This window comes from Propithecus coquereli, unplaced genomic scaffold (assembly GCF_000956105.1).
Source record: "Propithecus coquereli isolate 6110/MARCELLA unplaced genomic scaffold, Pcoq_1.0 Scaffold438, whole genome shotgun sequence".
NCBI lineage: Eukaryota > Metazoa > Chordata > Mammalia > Primates > Indriidae > Propithecus > Propithecus coquereli.
Window position 1 is genome coordinate 1,216,836 of NW_012150152.1, and position 17,928 is coordinate 1,234,763.

Consider the following 17,928-nt stretch of genomic DNA (forward strand, 5'->3'; position numbering starts at 1 on the left):
GTCCCTGACCCTCCACCAGAGGCTGGCCCCAGTGGAAGCTCTTGGGGCTGGGATGCTTTGATTCTTGTCACCACCTTCTCCAGACCCTGTTCCCCAGAGGCCCAGGCCAGACTTGTGTTGCCCACCTACCTGTCCCTAGTGGCTCCCAGAGATGGGCTTTGACAAGTTCGACAAGTCCCTTAACCTCCCTGAGCCTTTGTTGTTTCACGAGGAAAATAAGGTCTTTGCCATTTCACATAACTGTAAGAACAGTTGACATCTGAAGAGAGCATTTCCCGAGCCCGCACTTTGCTCTGCTCAGTGTGCAAATCAGCTCTGCCTCTTTCTTCTCCCATTTCATCGATGTGGAAACTGAGACCCACAGAGGGGTGAATCAAGTCATGCGCATGCTCCAAGTCCCCTGTTTTGTCCTGTTTGAGACCCTTCCCGAGGGGCACAGTCTTTGCTGTTATGACCCACCCTAGGCCCAAAGAGGAGGGTGAGAGAAGGTCTTCGGGAACCCTCAGAACTTTCAGCTATTGTGAACTCCTAAGGGGCCTCTCAGGACCTCAGTTTGTCCTCCGTTAAGGGGCGGAAAAGTTGCCGCCTTCGCAGAGCTGGAGTGTGGCTCCTTTGCGTGGGGGAGGTGCAGTCCCTGGAGCTCATTTAGTGAGTCCCAGCATCCGGGCCTTTCATCTGCTGTTCCCTCCAGGTACTGCTCCCTAGCTCTCTCCACGGTCCTTCCTTCCTTCCTTCATTCATGTCACAGCGTCAGAGGGCGCTTGGGCCACAGATGGCAGGCAACGGCGATGTCCCCATAAGCTCACAGATGGCTAATGGATAAACAAGTCAACATCATCATTTCTGATAGGGATGAAATATGGCGACGTGATAGAAGGTGACAGGCCTAACTTGGGACCTCGTGAAGGAGCCGAGCATTGGTTAAAGATGGAAGAGGATGAGAGAGCCAGGTATGGGGAGAGCTGGGGAAACAGTGCTCAGGGTAGAGGGAATGGCAGGTTAAGGCCCTGGGGACAATGGCACCTGGAACAGCAAGGAGGGAAAGAAGCACGGAAGGAGCATCTGAGTCAGGACTTTCCTTCAAGTGGGGCTGGATCTGGGTGGGTTCAGGGCCTGGGAGCCCAGCCCCTTCTCTCATAGCCTCTGTTTCCCTCCCCCCAACTCAACCACCCCTAATTCCAGATCCCGGTGCTGAATCTTGGTTTTATTTATTTATTTATGTATGTATTTTTTAAAACAGGGTCCCCCTGTGTTGCTGGAGCTGGAGCGCCGTGGGGAGCGGCATCACCATAGCTCACTGTAACCTCCGACTCCTGGCCTCAAGCGATCCTCCTGCCTCAGCCTCCATAGTAGCTGGGACTACAGGTGCAGGCCACCACACCTGGCTAATTAAAAAACATTTTTTATAGAGATGGGGTCTTGCTTTGCTGCCCACGCTAGTGTCAAACTCCTGGGCTCAAATGATCCTCCTGCCTTGGCCTCTCAAAATGCTGGGATTACAGGCGTGAGCCACTGCCCCAGCTCTGGGTCTTAACAATAAAGGCCTTGCATTATTTTTATTTTAAACTACAAAGTCAGCTGGTGCGGTGGCTCAGGTCTGTAATCCCAGCCACCCAAGTATGAAGCTCGCGTTTGGGAGGTCAGGGAGCGAGTCCTCTCACGTCACCACCTCCGCGGCCCGCTGGCCGGTGCCTGCACCAGCTGCCCCGAGCCCCACCGAGGGCGCGGACTTGCCTGCCGGTCCCCGCCTGGGCGCGGAGGGCAGGGCTGGGCGGGGGAGAATGTGACGTGGATTTAGTTTTATTTATTTTGTTTTTCTGAATTTTACCAATTCTCCGCACTGGAGATACTCCGCAGTCGTGATACTTTTACAGTCCCACTGGGGGAGGAGGGCAAAGATGTTACCCTTAGAAAAAAATAAATTTCCCGAATGCAAACGGAGGGGGAGGGCCTTCCGGGTCCTTGCAGCGCTCTGGGGGCGGGCTGCGGGTGGGGGTGGCGGGGGCCGGGCCTCGAGGCGCGAAGTTATTCTGGTCTCTCGGCGCCTCCGCAGCTGGCGAGCTTTTTATAAACAGGACGAGCCCCACCACGTCCCCAGCCCTGCCTCCTGGCGCGGGGTGGAGGTGGGGGTGTGAGTGGGGGTAAGGGTGGGAGTAGGGGTGGGTCCCCCCACGTACCCAGCCCTGCCTCCCGGCGCGGGGTAGGGTTGGGGATGGGTCCCCCCCACATCCCTAACCCTGGCTCCTGGCAGGGGCTGGGGGTGGATGGAGGGGATTGGGACTCTCCTGGGGGCCCCACACCCCCTGCGGGGTTTGAAGACCCGAAGTTGGGGCCAGGGTCTCTTGGGGCTCCTCACCCCCGCTCCGTTTTTGACTTTTCCCCTTAAGATTTGGGGAAATAAACCAAATAGCATCTTAGCCCCTAAAATCCCCATTCTCCAGGTCTCGCTTCCGCAGGATGGGGGGGTCTCCCAGCCCCGGGACTTTGACCCTGAGCACCACAGGCTGGCGGCCTCGCTCGGACCCTCCCCGTTTCCCAGGTCATCTGGAGACTTAGGGGACAGGCTTCTCTGCCCCAATTCGCCATTCCTTCCAATCTTCCTCTCCATGCGCAGTGCGGGGAGGTTCCCGGAGCAAACAGCCCCCTCCTTCTTTTTTGGGAATTGGTCGGCGGGTTAATCTCAGGAACAGGGGAGGGGTGAAGTCCCTGCCACTCCCTCGCTGGGGGTCTTACACCCCAGGAAATGAACAGGGGTCTCTAAGCCCGCATGTCCTTTTTCTTCTTTTGTGTTTATTTTGAACACCATCAATGCGGGGGAATGGAAGAGCTCAGGCTCCAGTTCCTCTTTTCTGGGGCATTAAACGAGAGGTCACAGCACCTCGGACCCGACCGTGGCCATAGCAGTGCCGGGTGGGCGCGGGCGGGGAAGGGAACCGCCCCTCCAAGACTCGGGCTCGGCCAAGGCCTCAGCCTCTCGGCCCTTCCACCGCCCGGAAGCCACCATTGGACAGGAGGAAGGAGTAGACGATCGCTTATTGGTGATCGGGACCGTCGCTCAAACGCTTAATCCAGTGAGAGGGCGCCGGGAAGCCCCGCCTCCCCAAGGCAAGCGGGAGGCGGAGTCAGCGCCTGCACCGTTCGCGTCCCTACTGGGGGCCCCGCCCTATTAGCGCGTCAATCTGCGCGGGAGCCCCGCCCCTTCGGGCTCCGCGTACGTCAGTGGCCGAGGCTCCATGCGCTGCTCCGCCTCCGGATGGCGTCACGGCTCTATCTGCATGTGAGGCCCCGCCCCGCCCTTTGCAGGACGTCACCGAGGACTGCAGGGGCCTGATCCGCTGCCGCCGCCGCCGCCGCCGCCGTGCATCCCACTTCGGCGCACCGGGACCCCTGTCACCGCCGCTGCCAGAAAAGCCGCCGCTAGTGTCGCCGTTGCATTGGCGCAGGGCAAGGTGAGCTTCCGGGCGGCCGGCGTGCTTCGGCTGCGAGCACCTGCATAACCTTCATTTGACTGATGGGCTGGCGGAGGTGGGGACCGGACTGGCAGGGGACGCATCGGGGGAAGAACGCGGCAGTGGCCCGCCCGGGGAGGGGTAGGGCCCCGGCGTCCCCCACCTGCCCTATCCTCACCGCTACCCCTCCAATCCCCCGGCTCTGCGGCGGAGGGGGAGGGGAGGCGAGTGCCTTGCGGGAAGCTGTGCGCTCGGGAGGCTCTTGCGTGCGCGTGCGCGTGATGTGCACACGCGTGTGGGCACCCGCCTGTGTCAGCAGGTCTGTGTGTACCCTTGCTCGTGTACCTGGGTATACTCGTGTGACCCCCCTCTGGGCCTAAGTGCATGCTGCACGCTTGTGGAGGGCGGCGCCTGGACTGCGTGTGTGCGTGCACAGCCCTGTGCATGCGTGCACGGGGATCCGTGTCCGTGTGGCGATGTGCACACGCATGGGTGGAGGGAGCCGTGCCCGCGGGTCACGGGTGGGTTTGCACATTGCTAAAGGAGGGTCAATGTGCAGACAGCTGTCTGCGCCTCTGTCCTGTGCCCCCGAGTGTGTTCACAGCCTCGTTTGTGTACGCGCGTGTACAGATGAGTGTGTGGGGCTGGTGCACGTGAGCGTGTGCACCTCCCTCCCCTGTCTCGTGATGCAGCTGCCACGGCCCGCGTGGTCCCGGCCCTGGGGTTTGGGGGAAGGGGAGGCTGCAGACGCGCATCCCCGCGGGACCGGACACGCGTGTGCTCGTGCGCCCGCGCGGCTCCGTTCCAAGGACCATGAAAGATTGATAGGGGGCGGGGCCCGTCACAGTCACCTCCTCCGGGCGCAGCCATAGGTTTAGGGTTACAGCCAGACCTGGGGTGCAGGCCTGCTGGAGGGGTGTCTCCCAACGCGACCCTCTGAGCCCCTGCCCTGCCTCCAGCCTCTCAAGGTCACAGCCCGCCCTTAATCCCGGGGCCGATGGGAGAGGGGTGGTCTCCAGACACGGGGTCCCTTCTGGCACGCTCTGCATCCTGTGCCTGGGCCTGGGCCTTCGAGGATGGAGGGAGCCCCCTCACGCTCTGCTGTTCCCGTACCCCCAGATGGCGTCTGCCACAGACTCCCGCTACGGGCAGAAGGAGTCCTCGGACCAGAACTTCGACTACATGTTCAAGATCCTCATCATCGGCAACAGCAGCGTGGGCAAGACGTCCTTCCTCTTCCGCTACGCCGACGACTCCTTCACGCCCGCCTTCGTCAGCACCGTGGGAATCGACTTCAAGGTCAAGACCATCTACCGCAACGACAAGAGGATCAAGCTGCAGATCTGGGTGGGTCGGCTGGGGGCTCCCGGCTGGGCCCGTCTCCCCTCCTTGGAAAAGCAGCTCCAACTGTTTCTCTTTCCTGGCCAGAGCCATTCATTTACACGCTGGGCATTATTAGGCGCCTGCTGTGTACCGGGGAGCAGAATTAGAGAGAGCACCCCTGTTCCCCCATAAGCACCTAATCTCAGTGCCTCAGTCTCCCCATCTTCAAGTTCTTCCATTCGAGGCTCTGTGTGAGGTTTCAGCTGAAATCTTACTGCCTGGAGCAAATGCAGGTGCCTGCCGTGGGTCTCCCTGCCTTCTCCCCAACCCCACAGAGGCCCGATGGAGCCTGTTATTCCCAGATCAGAACTGTCCCTTCTCTGCTCGCTGCCCTCCTGTGGCTTCCACCTCACTCAGGGTAAAACCCACACCCCTCTCCCAGCCGGGGAAACCCTGCCTGGTATGTCCCCTGCTGACACCTTCACCCCAGTCGGTCTTCCTCCATCTCCTTCTCAGCTTTCTCACTGTCCTTCAGACACACTATGTACAGTCCTGCCCCAGGGCCTTTGCACAGGCTGTACCCTCTCCCCTGGCCCTCACACGGCTCCCTCCCTCACTTCCTTTAGGTGTTTAAACTACTCTGATATTCTCCATCCTCATCCAGCTTGATTTTGCTCACAAGTCCTTGTCACCCTCCAACATAGGATACATTTATGTGGTTATTGTCTGTTTCTTGTTTGGGGCCATTACTTCTGCAAGAGCAGCAGTTTCTGGCTGTTTTGTTAACATCTGTGTCCCCAGTGTCCAGCACAGAGTGTGGCGCCGGTTGGTGCCCAGTACGTGTTTGTTGAATGAATGAGAGAACGATTCTGCAGGTAACAGTGACTCTGTGGGATGAGGCAACACTGATGTACTCTGAATGCAGGTGGCCCTTTGTGCCCCCGGGCAAGCTCCTGCCTCTCCGGGTCTCAAGGGGACTGTACAGGACCATCTCAGAGCTCACTTCCACTCTGAGGAGCTTATGTGGGTCCTCCCTGACCGTCACATCTTCTTCCCTAGGACACGGCGGGGCAGGAGCGGTACCGGACCATCACCACAGCCTACTACCGGGGCGCCATGGGCTTCATTCTCATGTATGACATCACCAACGAAGAATCCTTCAACGCCGTGCAGGATTGGTGAGCACGCCCCCGCCCACTCTCGGACCATCCTCCGAGCCGGGCTTGGTGCAGAAGAGGAAAATGGGGAAAAAATGATTTCAGATGCAAAAATGAAACTGTTCACATATAGGAAAACACCGTCGGTGGCTTGTGGGGGCAGTTGGGGACAAAACAAATAAGGACATTTTGCATAGGTTAGAGGCTGTAAACATTTCAATGTCCTGCCTGGAAGTAATGGTAAATTTTAAGAAAACTCCTGTATTTGCTAAAGAGGGAACAATTATTCTTTCTGGGAGGGGCATCTGGGAAGGGTGGGAGAGGTTGCTTGAAAGAGGGGCTTTTGAGAGCAGGAAACTTCTGGAGCAAACACCCAGATGGAGGAAAGAGTATTTGAGAGGCCAGGCACGATGGCTCATGCCTCTAATGCTAGCACTTTGGGAGGCTGAGGTCAGGAGTTCGAGACCAGCCTGGGCAACACAGTGAGATCCTGTCTCTACGAAAAATAAAAAAAAAAGATTAGCTGGGTGCGGTGGTGCGTGCCCATAGTCCCAGCTACTCCAGAGGCTGAAGTGGGAAGATCACTTGAGCCCAGGAGTTCAAGGCTGTAGTGAGCTGTGATTGTGCCACTGCGCTCCAGAGCAAGACTCTGTCTCTTAAAAAAAAAAAAAGTATATGAGGAGTTCCGGGGAGATGCAGGAGGCTGAGGCTTCCAGGAAGGATTGCTGGGGGTGAGGAGAGTGTGTTCCTGGCGGGACTCAGGCCATGAGGAAGGACGAGCCTGCCCCATTTAAAGAATGGGGAGGAGATGAGAGCTGCAGTGGGGCGTGTGGGGGGGAGATGAGGGGGGGTGGTGGACCAGCTTCCGGGGTCTTCCCTCTCCTGTCTCCTGTCTCCCCAGGCCCTGGACCAGCCTGGGGACATAGAGCTTGGATCCTCCAAGCCCTAACCTGCCCTGTCGCTGCCTCCCGCAGGTCCACCCAGATCAAGACCTACTCGTGGGACAATGCCCAGGTGCTGCTAGTGGGGAACAAGTGTGACATGGAAGACGAGAGGGTGGTGTCTTCGGAACGTGGCCGGCAGCTGGCTGACCACCTTGGTGAGTGCCCAGCGGGACTGGAGACGCACCAGGCTAGACAAAGGACATGGAGATCCCCAAAGGGGAGGGGACACAGCCAAGGTCTCAGAGCAAAACCATGACAGGGCCTGGATTCAAATCCAGGTAATTTGTACTTTCTGCAAACTGGCCTTGATCCAGGAGCCATTTGAGGTGGATCTTGAGGGATGTGTAGGAGTCCACCGGGAGGAAGATTGATGATTCCTTCTGACACCCTCACTGTCCAGCCCCGCAGTGGGCGTTGCTGGCCCCTGAGAGGCATTTAGCTCTGTGAAAGGAGGGACCTGGGCTGCAGAAGTCCATGGGGCAAGCCAGGCTTCCTGGAGGGTGGGGACAATAGATGTGGTGCTTGAAGGGTCTTTCAGGCAGAAGAAACAGCTTGGGCCAAGACCAGGGCTAAGAAAGTTGCTGTGTGTCTTGACAGCAGTTTCACATGGCTGGAACGTGCGTGTCAACTAGAACTGTGGCCCACATGCAGGGCCTCAGCCACGTGCTAAGAAGCTGAAGCTCTTCTGAGGGCAACGGAGAGCAACGGAGGGTGTGTGAGGAGGGGTGGGCACAGATGGGCCGAGTGTCAGAGGCCTCCAGGGCCAGTGCCTGGGGCTGGGCTGGATGGGGCGGGTGGAGGGTCTTGCCAGGGCAGTGAGAGCAGACAGTTTTAGGGTAAAGAAAAGGGCTGGAAATGTAGGGCTGACCCAGGTGAAAGTTGCTTCCCTGTGGGATTTGTCAGTGCCTCTGATGCGCCAGTTGGCACTGGGAATTTCCCTTTCCTTGGAAAAATCTCTGGGAGTTGGCAAGGGAGGGGTGGCCAGGGTCCTCACCTCCCCTTCCCTGACCACAGGGTTCGAGTTCTTTGAGGCAAGTGCCAAGGACAACATTAACGTCAAACAGACCTTTGAGCGCCTGGTGGACGTCATCTGCGAGAAGATGTCCGAGTCCTTGGACACAGCCGACCCTGCAGTCACCGGCGCCAAGCAGGGCCCACAGCTCACCGACCAGCAGGCGCCCCCGCACCAGGACTGCGCTTGCTGAGAGCTCCCCGCCCCCACCGCCCCTACCCCTTCCCTCACCCCCGGGCACGGGCACCCCACCAGCCACGGGCACAAGCCCCCTGCCCCCGACTTAGCCCTTCACCCTAATTTATTATCGTAGCTATTTATTTATTTATTGAAGATGTCCCCCAGGGGCCCGGGCTCCCCTGCCCACCCTGTACATATAGCCCTGTCCCCACTATGCCGTGGTGTGTCGTGGCCCCCCTGAACTCACTGCTCACCCTCCCGAGACCCCATTTTTTTTAATTCACCCCTATCCACAGTTGGTTGTGAAGAGGGGCCACATGACACCCAGAGCAGGCAGATAGGGTGATGGGAGGTGGCCAGGCGGCCAGCCCCTCGGCTGTGCTGAGGCGGCTGAGGCCGCTGCCAGGGGGTCTCCGTGTGGACCTGAGGGGTTAAAGTATGGCCTGCCGGGCTCCTCTCCCCCTAAGTTTTCTCTTTTGGTGGTGGGGGGTGCTGTGGGTATTCGCCACTCCACACCCCCCCACCCTGACCTGTTCTGACCTCACGAGTGTCAAACATGCCCTACAGTCCCCTAGGAGATGTCATGACAGCACTACACACATCCAATAAAGCAAATGGACCATGCTGTGTCCCTGTGAGCTCCGAGCCTCGCCCACGCTGGCTTTGGTCATCCCCAGCCTTGTCAATTACAGAGAATTTAATGCAATTTCCACAGTCCACGACCAGAGAAGGTGACCTAGAGGCTGCTGCTCAGTCCTGCCTGAAGCTTTTGGGGGTGACTCCAGGCCTGACCCTGTGCTGAGGAGATGGGCCATGTCCTTGCCTTTGTCCCAGGGCCCGAGGAAGCCCCACTTGGGCTGTTTGGCCCAGTGTTGAGGGCTTGGTGCTTGGGACTGGCTGGCTGGGTGGGGCCCCGTGCTGGAGATGGTCATCTGTCTTTGAGGTTGTGTTCCAGATGGGGAAACTGAGCCCCAGCTTGGAAGGGACAACTCAGCCAGATGCCCAGGAGTCAGAGTGGGCCGTGACATGGCCCAGGATCCTGGCCGCTGCAGGAGCTCGTTATCCAGCAGGAGCGGGGGTGGTTAGCTGGGGCTCAGCCTTGCTCTGTCTGGCATCCTCCGTCTGGCATCCGGTCCCAGGAACCGGCAGCTCAGTCCACTCGGGTGTCCAGGGCCACGCAGGCTGGGGGTGTCAGGAGGCCTGGGCTCTGTCCACACAAGAGATCCTGGTTCATCCTTCCACGTTCCTCCTAACCAAGCCCTCCTCTGCCTGTCCTCAGGCCAGGGTCGGCCCCATTTGGTAGACATGGCAGGGAGCTGGCTGAGGTCACATCAGACAACAGAGATGGGCTGGGTTTTAACCGCTGGAGATGAGCTCCCCGCGGCCCATCCTGGGGTATGAGTTGTCAGGGGCACGGGAGACCCTCATCCTCCAGGTTGGCATTACTGCCATTTGGGGCTTCTACGTGTGGCCCCCTGAGGAATCCCCTGGGTGCCTAGTCCACCCACCGTGCTCACCCGGTACTTCAGGTAGGACAGGTATGTGTCCCAGCCCAGCGTCAGGCCATTGATGTAAGTGACTCGGAACTGGGGGGGCACGAAGAGGAAGTTCACCAGCTGCGCAGCAGGCCACACGCACCAGTCGGCCTGAGGGGGAGGGGCCAGAGTGTGGTGAGGGGCGGGGCCAAGCCCTGCAGGGGCAGGACGGGTGTGGTGGGTGGGGCCAGGGTGGGCGGATCGGGCAGGGGCTCCTACCTTGTAGAATTCCCAGAACTTGTCCTTCAGCTCCTGGCAGCTCTCGCCCAGCGTCTGGCCTTCCAGGCAGCCCAGGCCTGGGAAGGAAAGGAGGGGGTGAGTGTCAGGGCCGGGAAGTACTGAGGAGATGGCAAGATGGCCTGATGTTGGACGGGAGCGATTGGACCCCCAGAGGACAGAGCGTCCTAGGCAGAGGGACCAGGATGTTCAAATGGGCTGGTGTAGGGGAAAACAGAACAAGCCAGTCTCATTGAGGGAGAGAGGTTATAAATATTAATATATAAACACGTGCCCTGAAGGAAGGAGACATACCTTTAAGTTGAGGCTGTTTTATTACTTCTCCATTACAGACCAGGAAGCTGGGCCTGGGGGTGGGAATGAGCTGAGACTCTGCAAAGCCTGAGGCTGGTAACTGCCTCGACCCTAGCCCTTCTTCCACCAGGCCTCAGGGCTTTTGTGCAGGCCATTCCCCTGCCTGCTGGCTCCTTCATGTCTCAGCTGAATGTCCCCTCCTTTGGGAAGTGCTCCTAACCTCCCACCCAGGGCAGCCCGATCACACACTGTTCTCACACTTCCTACACCCAACACCATTCACATCAGCCCCCGATAGCTCCCTGAAGTCAGGCTGTGTCTGTCCTGTCACCGCTGTAATCTAGCCCCCAATCCAGGGCCACCCACACAAGAGGCACATCAGAAACGTATTTCTGCATCCTTTGGAACACAAAGCTGGCCCTGCCCTCCCAACCTAGGAGGAGCAAATCTCGAGCTTATGGGGTTCCTTACCCAAGAAGTACCAGACGCCCAGCATGGGAGAGGCTACCAGCTGGTCCACGAGGACCTTCTTGAGGATGTTGGGGAGGCCTTGGAGGCCAGATGCGGGGAGCAGGCGGTCCAGCCAGAGGTACCAGTAGTGCAGGAAGGGGCCCATGCTGCAGCCCACCGCAAACATGCTCGCTGAGGGTGGTATAAGAGTCAGGGGGCCGGCAAACCCCCCAATCCACTCCCTCCCTGGCCAAGACCTGGGCGAGTCTGATGCCATTCCCGAGCCTCAACCTCAGCCGGAAAACAGAGAGCGCCCACCCGTGTATTCTCCCATTACAAGCCCCATAGCAAGAGCCTTTCGGGGGGCTCAGACCCCAGGGGTGTGTGGGGACTGAGATCCAGGGAGGGCTGTCAGGGTCTAGGGTGCACACCGAGGTCAAGGGTCCTGGCAGCGACTGAGGCCACGGGACAGGGTCATGGCCCACGGGGTCTGGTTTGGGGATCGCCCAATTTGAGGTCAGGGTCAAAGGTCCCCGGAGTCAAGGGCTAGCAGCGCGGCAGCCTCACCTGAGCGCCGCAGGTCGAACTTTTGGCCAGGCCGGGCGCGGATCTCCCAAGACTGGCGCGCGCCGTCCCCGGCCGCCATGAGCGCGCCGCAGCCCAGCGTGTTGGTGACAAGCAGCGCACGGCCCTGGAACAGAGGCTGCCCCGCCATCCACAGGCCGCGCAGCCAGCGAAAGCCGCCGGGCGCCATCACCAGAAGGAGACCAAGAACCCAAGAACCCGCGCGCCCATCCGCCCCGCCGCACCGACCAATCGCGAGTCAGCGCCGCGCCCAGAATGCCCGCCCTCCTCTTCGCGTCTGCCAATCGCACATGTCTTTGCCGGCCACGCTCCCGGCCCGAGCCGCACCGCGTCGACCAATGACAGACCGTCTCGAGCTCCATTTTGCCCACCCCTCTCACGGACCAATGGCAAATGAGAGCTGCGTTACATTACGCATGCTAATTGGTGGCGTTGCACGCTTGTTTCCCCGCCCCTTTCTGTGCCGGCCTATGGGAAACCGTCGCAGCATCCTTCTGCTTACAAGCGCGGCACTGTACTGGCCAACCCCAGGCCGCCGTCACGCTGGCAAATCACTGACCGGTGTCCCGCCTCTCGCGTTGAGAGGGACGCTTGCCACGCCTTCTGGTCTAGTTGCCCTGCAGATTTCCAGGTTTTCCTGGAACAAAGGAGAAGGGGTCGGATCTGTGGCCACGACAGCGGCTGAGGCGGAGTCCAGTTCTGCAGAGACTCAAGGAAATTGGAAACGGGGACGACTACAGTTCTGCCTGGTCCAGACGTTGACCTTGGCCCTGACCTTGACCTTGGTCCTGACCTTAGCTGATCCTCTGACCTCAGTTCCCAATGAATAGTAATTGAAACATCAGGCACAGTTCTGAGCACATTCCAAGCATCAACTCATTCCCCAGCAACTTCGTGCTGCTGCAACAATTATATCCTCATTTAAAATGTAATTGCTGGGGCTCAGAAAACAATACCCCAAAATGAAAGCCTCAGAAGCAAAAGTTTTCTCTGACCCTCTGGTAGTCTTTTGTCTGTCAATCCCATTCCCCAGTCCCAGCCTAGCCATAGAAACTAGAATCCCTCTTCCCTGAAGCAGGTCATAGAAATTTTCCCCAAAGCCAGCTGTAAAACCTAAAATAATTCTATGCAAAAACTAGCCATGCTGGGCATGGTGGCTCACGCCTGTAATCCTAGCACTCTGGGAGGCAAAGGAGGGAGGATTGCTTGAGGTCAGGAATTTGAGACCAGCCTGCTGAGGTCCCGTCTCTACTAAAAATAGAAAAAATTAGCTGGGCAACCAAACAGAAAAAATCAGCCGGCATGGTGCACGCCTGTAGTCTCAGCTACTCGGGAGGCTGAGGTAGGAGGATTGCTTGAGGCCAGTGTTAGGTTTGTTCCTGGTGGGAACCTGAAAAGTATGTATAGGATGGAATGCGGTTAATGGAAAACTTAGGCTTGTAAAACAATAGCCTCAGGAGTCTGGAGAGTCCTTAGGCTTGTAAAACAATAGCCTCAGGAGTCTGGAGAGTCTGCAGGCTGTAAATCTAACAGATAGCTGCACCAGCTTTCCCCTCCCTAGTCATCAACGCTCTTTGGCCTCCACCTATCTGAACCCAGATGCTCAAAGTAAAACAGCATTTTGCTACAATGAGGCTTCATGTCTCTCTCTCTCTCTCTCTGTTGTTGTGGACCTAACACCCAGGAGTTTGAGGTTACTGTGAGCTAGGCTGACACCACAGCACTCTAGCCCAGGTGACAGAGCAAGACTCCATCTCAAAAAAAAAAAAAAAAAAAGGACAATTTCTTCCGTATCTTTGGGTCTTCACTCTGAAAGCTCCCATGTGTACACGTTAAATAAATTTGTATGCCTTTTCTCCAATTAACAGCTTTTTGTGGATTGATTTTTCGGCGAAACTTCAGAGGGCCAACATAAATTTTAATGGAAACCTATGCATTCTGTCCTAGCACAGAGTGTCTCAAACTACTGCCTGCGGGCCAAATCTTACTGTTGTCTGTTTTTCGAGACTCAGGAACTGAGAATGTTTCTTACATTTTTTATATGGTCACGGGGAGGGGGGGGGAATCAAAATAATATTCTGTGACATGTGAAAATGATATGAAATTCAAATTTTTGTGTGTACATGTAAAGCTTTATTGGAATGCAGTCATGCCCAGTTATTGGCCTGCAAAAACTATATTATTTACTATATTATATTGTAGTGGAAAATTCCACTGAGAGGGCTCTACCCCATTGTCTTCCCTAAGCAGCTATAAACTGCTTGCAACAACTCCTGCTAAGGTGAGATAAGACAGGAAGACACTCCATAGGAACTCTGTACCTGGAACTAAGGTTTCTCCGGACTCTGCCCCCACTAAAGAATGACCTCATTGTAACTATACCCCACTTCCTCACTCATTAACTGTGCCCCAAGCAAAATGTATAAAAGACTGATACTTCTTTATTCGGGGCTCAGAATTTGGGGAGAAAAATCCCCTCTGGGCCCGCTGGCGTATATAAACCTGTTTTGCCAATACTTCTGTGTGCCTCTCTGTCTATTCCTGGTCAACTCTGCTGTAACAATACATGGCCCTTCACAAAAAAATGTTGCCCTGTTAGAGGACACACCCTTTAGGGTTTTCTGATGATCTTATGGGAGACATTTTATAAACTCTGTGGTTATAACTGTTAATAGCAGAAAATAGTTCTTGCCTATAGATGCATGAATAAATTCTGCCTGGGGGAGAGAGTCCCACTCCCAATTTTTTTTTTTTTGGAAATGGGGTCTTGCTCTGTCACCCAGGCAGTGGTGTAATCATAGGTCACTGCCACCTTGATCTGCTGGCCTCAAGCGATCCTCCCACCTCGGCCTCCCAAAGTGCTGGGATTACAGGCGTGAGCCACCGCGCCGGCCACATGTATTCACTTTCACATCTATATAAGAGCCATGATCTTACCTTTTTTTTGAAAATTATGCTTAAGCACTTCCTACTGTTGTCGAGAACCTCCGCCTGGTAATTTCAGGCCCCATATTTTACTGCATCTTGGTGGTAAACCTCCAACATGGTTAAAGGAAAAATTTCAAAAACATTAAAAAGGTCAAATTATGATTCCTCTGACTTCATCAACAAAAATGTGTATTTCGTGGCAACTGCAGCCCCAGCATTTCCAAAGAGGTAAGAGAACTTTGCTAACTCCCTCCTTTTCTCATTTTAGTTTTCCTTTCTATAATTTTGTACTTTATTTTGATGTCTTCATGACTGATGATGCACGGCATCAGGGATTGGAAATCTGGCCTTATGGTGTCAAAAAACAAAATTACAGTCAATTTAGTTTATACATTTAATTGACCTTTTTTTTTTTCACAATTCGTGAATCAGGGCAGCCTTTATTCCAAAATAAGATGAGAGCTCCCCCTGGGCCACAGCAGAACAGTGGGCTTTGTAGGGTGGGAATAAGGAAATAGAACAATAGAAAAAAGAAACTGTTAGTATCAGGTTACGTTTTTTGGTAAGGGTTAAAGCAGAGGGTACTTCCTGACTGAGGTCCACTAGAATCTCCTCATTTCAGGAAAAACTGGTCTGCTTTGGGATCTCTCTGCTTCCTTAAAGTTTCAGTTTGGTTATGCAGCACTCAGCACGAGTTAAGGCGTTTTGCTTTGTTCTGTGCGCCTAGCGCGGGAGCTGAGCAGAAAACAGCGGCCTCCCAGAACTTTGGTTAACATTAATCTGACCATTCGGTAATCTGTAAACAGATTAAGTGGATTACTGGGTACTGGCTGGGAGACACTGAAGGATGGATTAGGAATCTACGGCCGCAAGGAAGAACACCTGTCGACATCTGGACCTGCGATTTCATGTGTTTCTGTTGAAGAAGTTCAGGACATGCCAGCCCCGACACATGCCACTTTGGCATATTCATTATTTTGAGTTAAAGGCACTTGAAAAACAGCAGACACAAGGACACTCGATCTTCCATTGTCTTCCGAGAAGCAGGAGATGAAATTCTCGCAGGACAGGGGCACTCCCTGTGGCGGGAGGAGGAAACGTTCCATCCCCAGAGGCGGAGCGGAGGCCGTGAGAAAGCTGTGCACGTCGTCGGGCCTTTTCCAAACAGCTCTCACCTTCGTGGAGAGCCTCCATACATATTTTATGGTCTTTTCCATGATCGCCACTCTTCGTTCAAACCAACATATGAACACTTCGATCTAGTCGCTTCTTTGGGTCTCCGTTTTGCTTGCGAGGGCTCCCACGTATATGTGAGTAAGCTTCCCTGTTAACCTGTCTCATGTCCATCCCAGCCAGAGACCTCAGGGGAGAGGAGGAAATTCTACCTCCCCTAGGCTGCACTGAGCTGTCGTCCAGTCCGGAGTGTACTGTCGTGATCTTAGCTCACTGCAGCCTAGAACTCCTGGGCTCAAGCCATCCTCCTGTGTCAGCCTCCTGAGTAGCTGGGACTACAGGCATGTGCCATCACACCAGGCTAATTTTTAAACAATTTTTTGTAGAGACGGGGTCTTACTGTGTTGTCCCAGTTAGAGTTTTTATTTCTATATTTCCATTGCCTGTCTTTGGAAGTTGTTCTAATCTTGGGAGGGCTGCATCATTTGCCTTGTCTTTGGGACACCTCTTGCATCTATGGTTAGGTATGTCGAAAGTCTTATTGGTTTTTGCTTTGAGTCACTTGGAGTAGGTGTACTTTTGATTCTAAAAAAAAAGAAAAAGAAAAGGAAAATTTAATGTTTATCCTGGCTCGCTGAAAACTGATAATAAAATATTGGTAAGGATTTTTTCTTTTTTTAAGGAGCTCTATGGTCTGAGACTGTCCTCGATGGTGGCTACTGTTCCGGGTCCGATAGGAACGATTTTTAAGGCTGTCTCTCCTAAACTAACATGAAACTATGTTCTCAGAGGGCTGTTAGGAAACGAACACAAGTGAAAAATGTGTATGTAACATTTTTCTACTTCTTGATGGTATTGCTGGAAGTTAATTTGTAAAAGAATTCTGCTTTATTGGCTTTTAAAAAGAAGCTCTTACGTAAATCAAGACTCGTCAAACAAGCTCATATTATCTCTAGCTGTTTAAGATTATAAAACTATTAACTATAAATTATAACACTATAAAAACAACCTAAGAACAAAACATGCAATGAAAGTGAATTGTGCCGGGTGAGGAAGCACGTGCTTGTAAACCCAGCTACTCCAGAGGCTGAGGCAGGCAGATTGCTTGAGGTCAGGGGTTTGAGACCAGCCTGGGCAACATAGCAAGACCCCATCTTTAAAAAAAAAAAAATTTATTTTAATAAACAAATTAGTCTTTGATTATTTTTGATAAAAATGAGCATGGTTATAGAGAGAAAAATTCTGTTTCTCTAAAAACTATACGCACCCCTGGCTGGGCGCAGTGGCTCACTCCTATACCAAGACTTTGGGAGGCTAAGGTGACAGGATGGCCTGAGGCCAGAAGTTTGAGACCAGCCTGAGCAACATAGTGAGACCCTGTCTCTACAAAAGAATTTTTAAAAAATTTAGCCAGGCGTGGTGGCACATGCCAGTAGTCCCAGCTACTCAGGAGGCCGAGGCAGGAGGATCGCTTGAGCCCAGGAGTTTGAGGCTGCAGTGAGCTATGATGATGCCACTGCACTGTACCCAGAGCGACTAAGTGAGACTGTCTTCAAAAAAAAAAAAAAAGTACCAACCACTGTAAGAACCGGTTCCCCTCGGCCCCAGGAACAGAGAAGCCGAGTCACCGAGGATGCAAGTGGCAAAGGAGTTTATTTGCTGGCTCGAGCTAGGGTCCAAGTCCCAGAGCACCAACGCAGTGGCCTCCCTAGGAACCAGGACCCCGCCCCGGGGTAAAAGTGAAGCTTTTATACTTTTGGTTGCCACGACACACCGGTGGCATACGATAAGCTGAGCCCACCATCCCCTTTCCCCCTTTGTCCATTGGTTCCTTTAAAAGTGGAGGATTGTTTTGACCCCTGATTGGGTGGTCCCAAGCCTCAGGATTTTCAATTTTCGCGATACCGCCAGTTCTGATCTGCGTTTGGGGAGGGGGACTGAGACTTAGGCCTACTCTAGGAAGTTCAGCCTGTCATGGAGTTACTCCTGCCCTGTTTTTTTTGATTAACTATATTTGACTAACAACTAAAAGCAAGCACGGTTACAGAAGCAAATGGCATTAGTTAAAATCAAAGAGAACACATTTTTCTAATCTAAAACAGTTTCTGTTCCACACAAAACAAAGTACATTCTTCTACTATCAATTCCTGCCTTTCACCACTCCTTGCCATCACGAAAGACATTCAAACTGCAAACCAAATGATTGATTGGATTCGTTGAATCGCCCCCACCACCATTTAAAGATGTTTCAAACCCATCTAAGAATCTTGACTGACAGTCGTCTGGATTGAAAAGCCAAGCTTATAGTTGGTTCGAACGTTAACCTGTTTCCCTTTTCTTTCCGTAGAAATGCCGCTCGGTAAACGCCTGACTGTGCACAGCGTGTGGCGGCCTAACTCGGGGGTTCCCAGTCCCCCTCACGCCACCACCTTCTGCAGCCAGTGCAGCCGTGTAGCCGGACTGACCTATTCTCAGGACTAAGAGGTCGAGTCAGCAGAATGGGGCACGATGCGCTTCCATTTATGATTTAGTGCTTGTGCCAGTCTAGGTTTCTCCCATTTCATAGATCTCAGAGCTCACGACTTCTAACGCGAATTTCTCTCCACAATCCCCGATTCAGCTTTGAACATATGAATCTTCCGAGGAAGTTTCAAATGGGGG

At 54.4% G+C, this 17,928-nt stretch overlaps 2 protein-coding genes across 3 annotated transcripts; one reads left to right on the forward strand and one right to left on the reverse strand.

Moving 5' to 3' along the window:
- The first annotated feature begins 3,283 nt into the window (after positions 1 to 3,283).
- On the forward strand, positions 3,284 to 8,688 carry RAB3A (RAB3A, member RAS oncogene family). The gene is made up of 5 exons (XM_012654125.1): positions 3,284 to 3,449; positions 4,569 to 4,796; positions 5,832 to 5,950; positions 6,904 to 7,028; positions 7,888 to 8,688. The coding sequence occupies exons 2-5, from the start codon at positions 4,569 to 4,571 to the stop codon at positions 8,076 to 8,078; spliced, it is 663 nt and encodes a 220-aa protein (XP_012509579.1). The 5' UTR covers positions 3,284 to 3,449; the 3' UTR covers positions 8,079 to 8,688.
- Positions 8,509 to 11,434, reverse strand: MPV17L2 (MPV17 mitochondrial membrane protein-like 2). 2 transcript variants are annotated; one of them, XM_012654126.1, is made up of 5 exons: positions 11,149 to 11,434; positions 10,603 to 10,773; positions 9,820 to 9,896; positions 9,574 to 9,711; positions 8,509 to 9,272 (listed from the first exon to the last, which is right to left on the reverse strand). In XM_012654126.1, the coding sequence occupies exons 1-5, from the start codon at positions 11,333 to 11,335 to the stop codon at positions 9,216 to 9,218; spliced, it is 630 nt and encodes a 209-aa protein (XP_012509580.1). In that variant the 5' UTR covers positions 11,336 to 11,434; the 3' UTR covers positions 8,509 to 9,215. The 2 variants fall into 2 exon arrangements, with proteins under 2 accessions (XP_012509580.1, XP_012509581.1); XM_012654127.1 differs by having other exon boundaries at positions 8,512 to 9,272; positions 9,583 to 9,711.
- Positions 11,435 to 17,928: the final 6,494 nt, after the last annotated feature.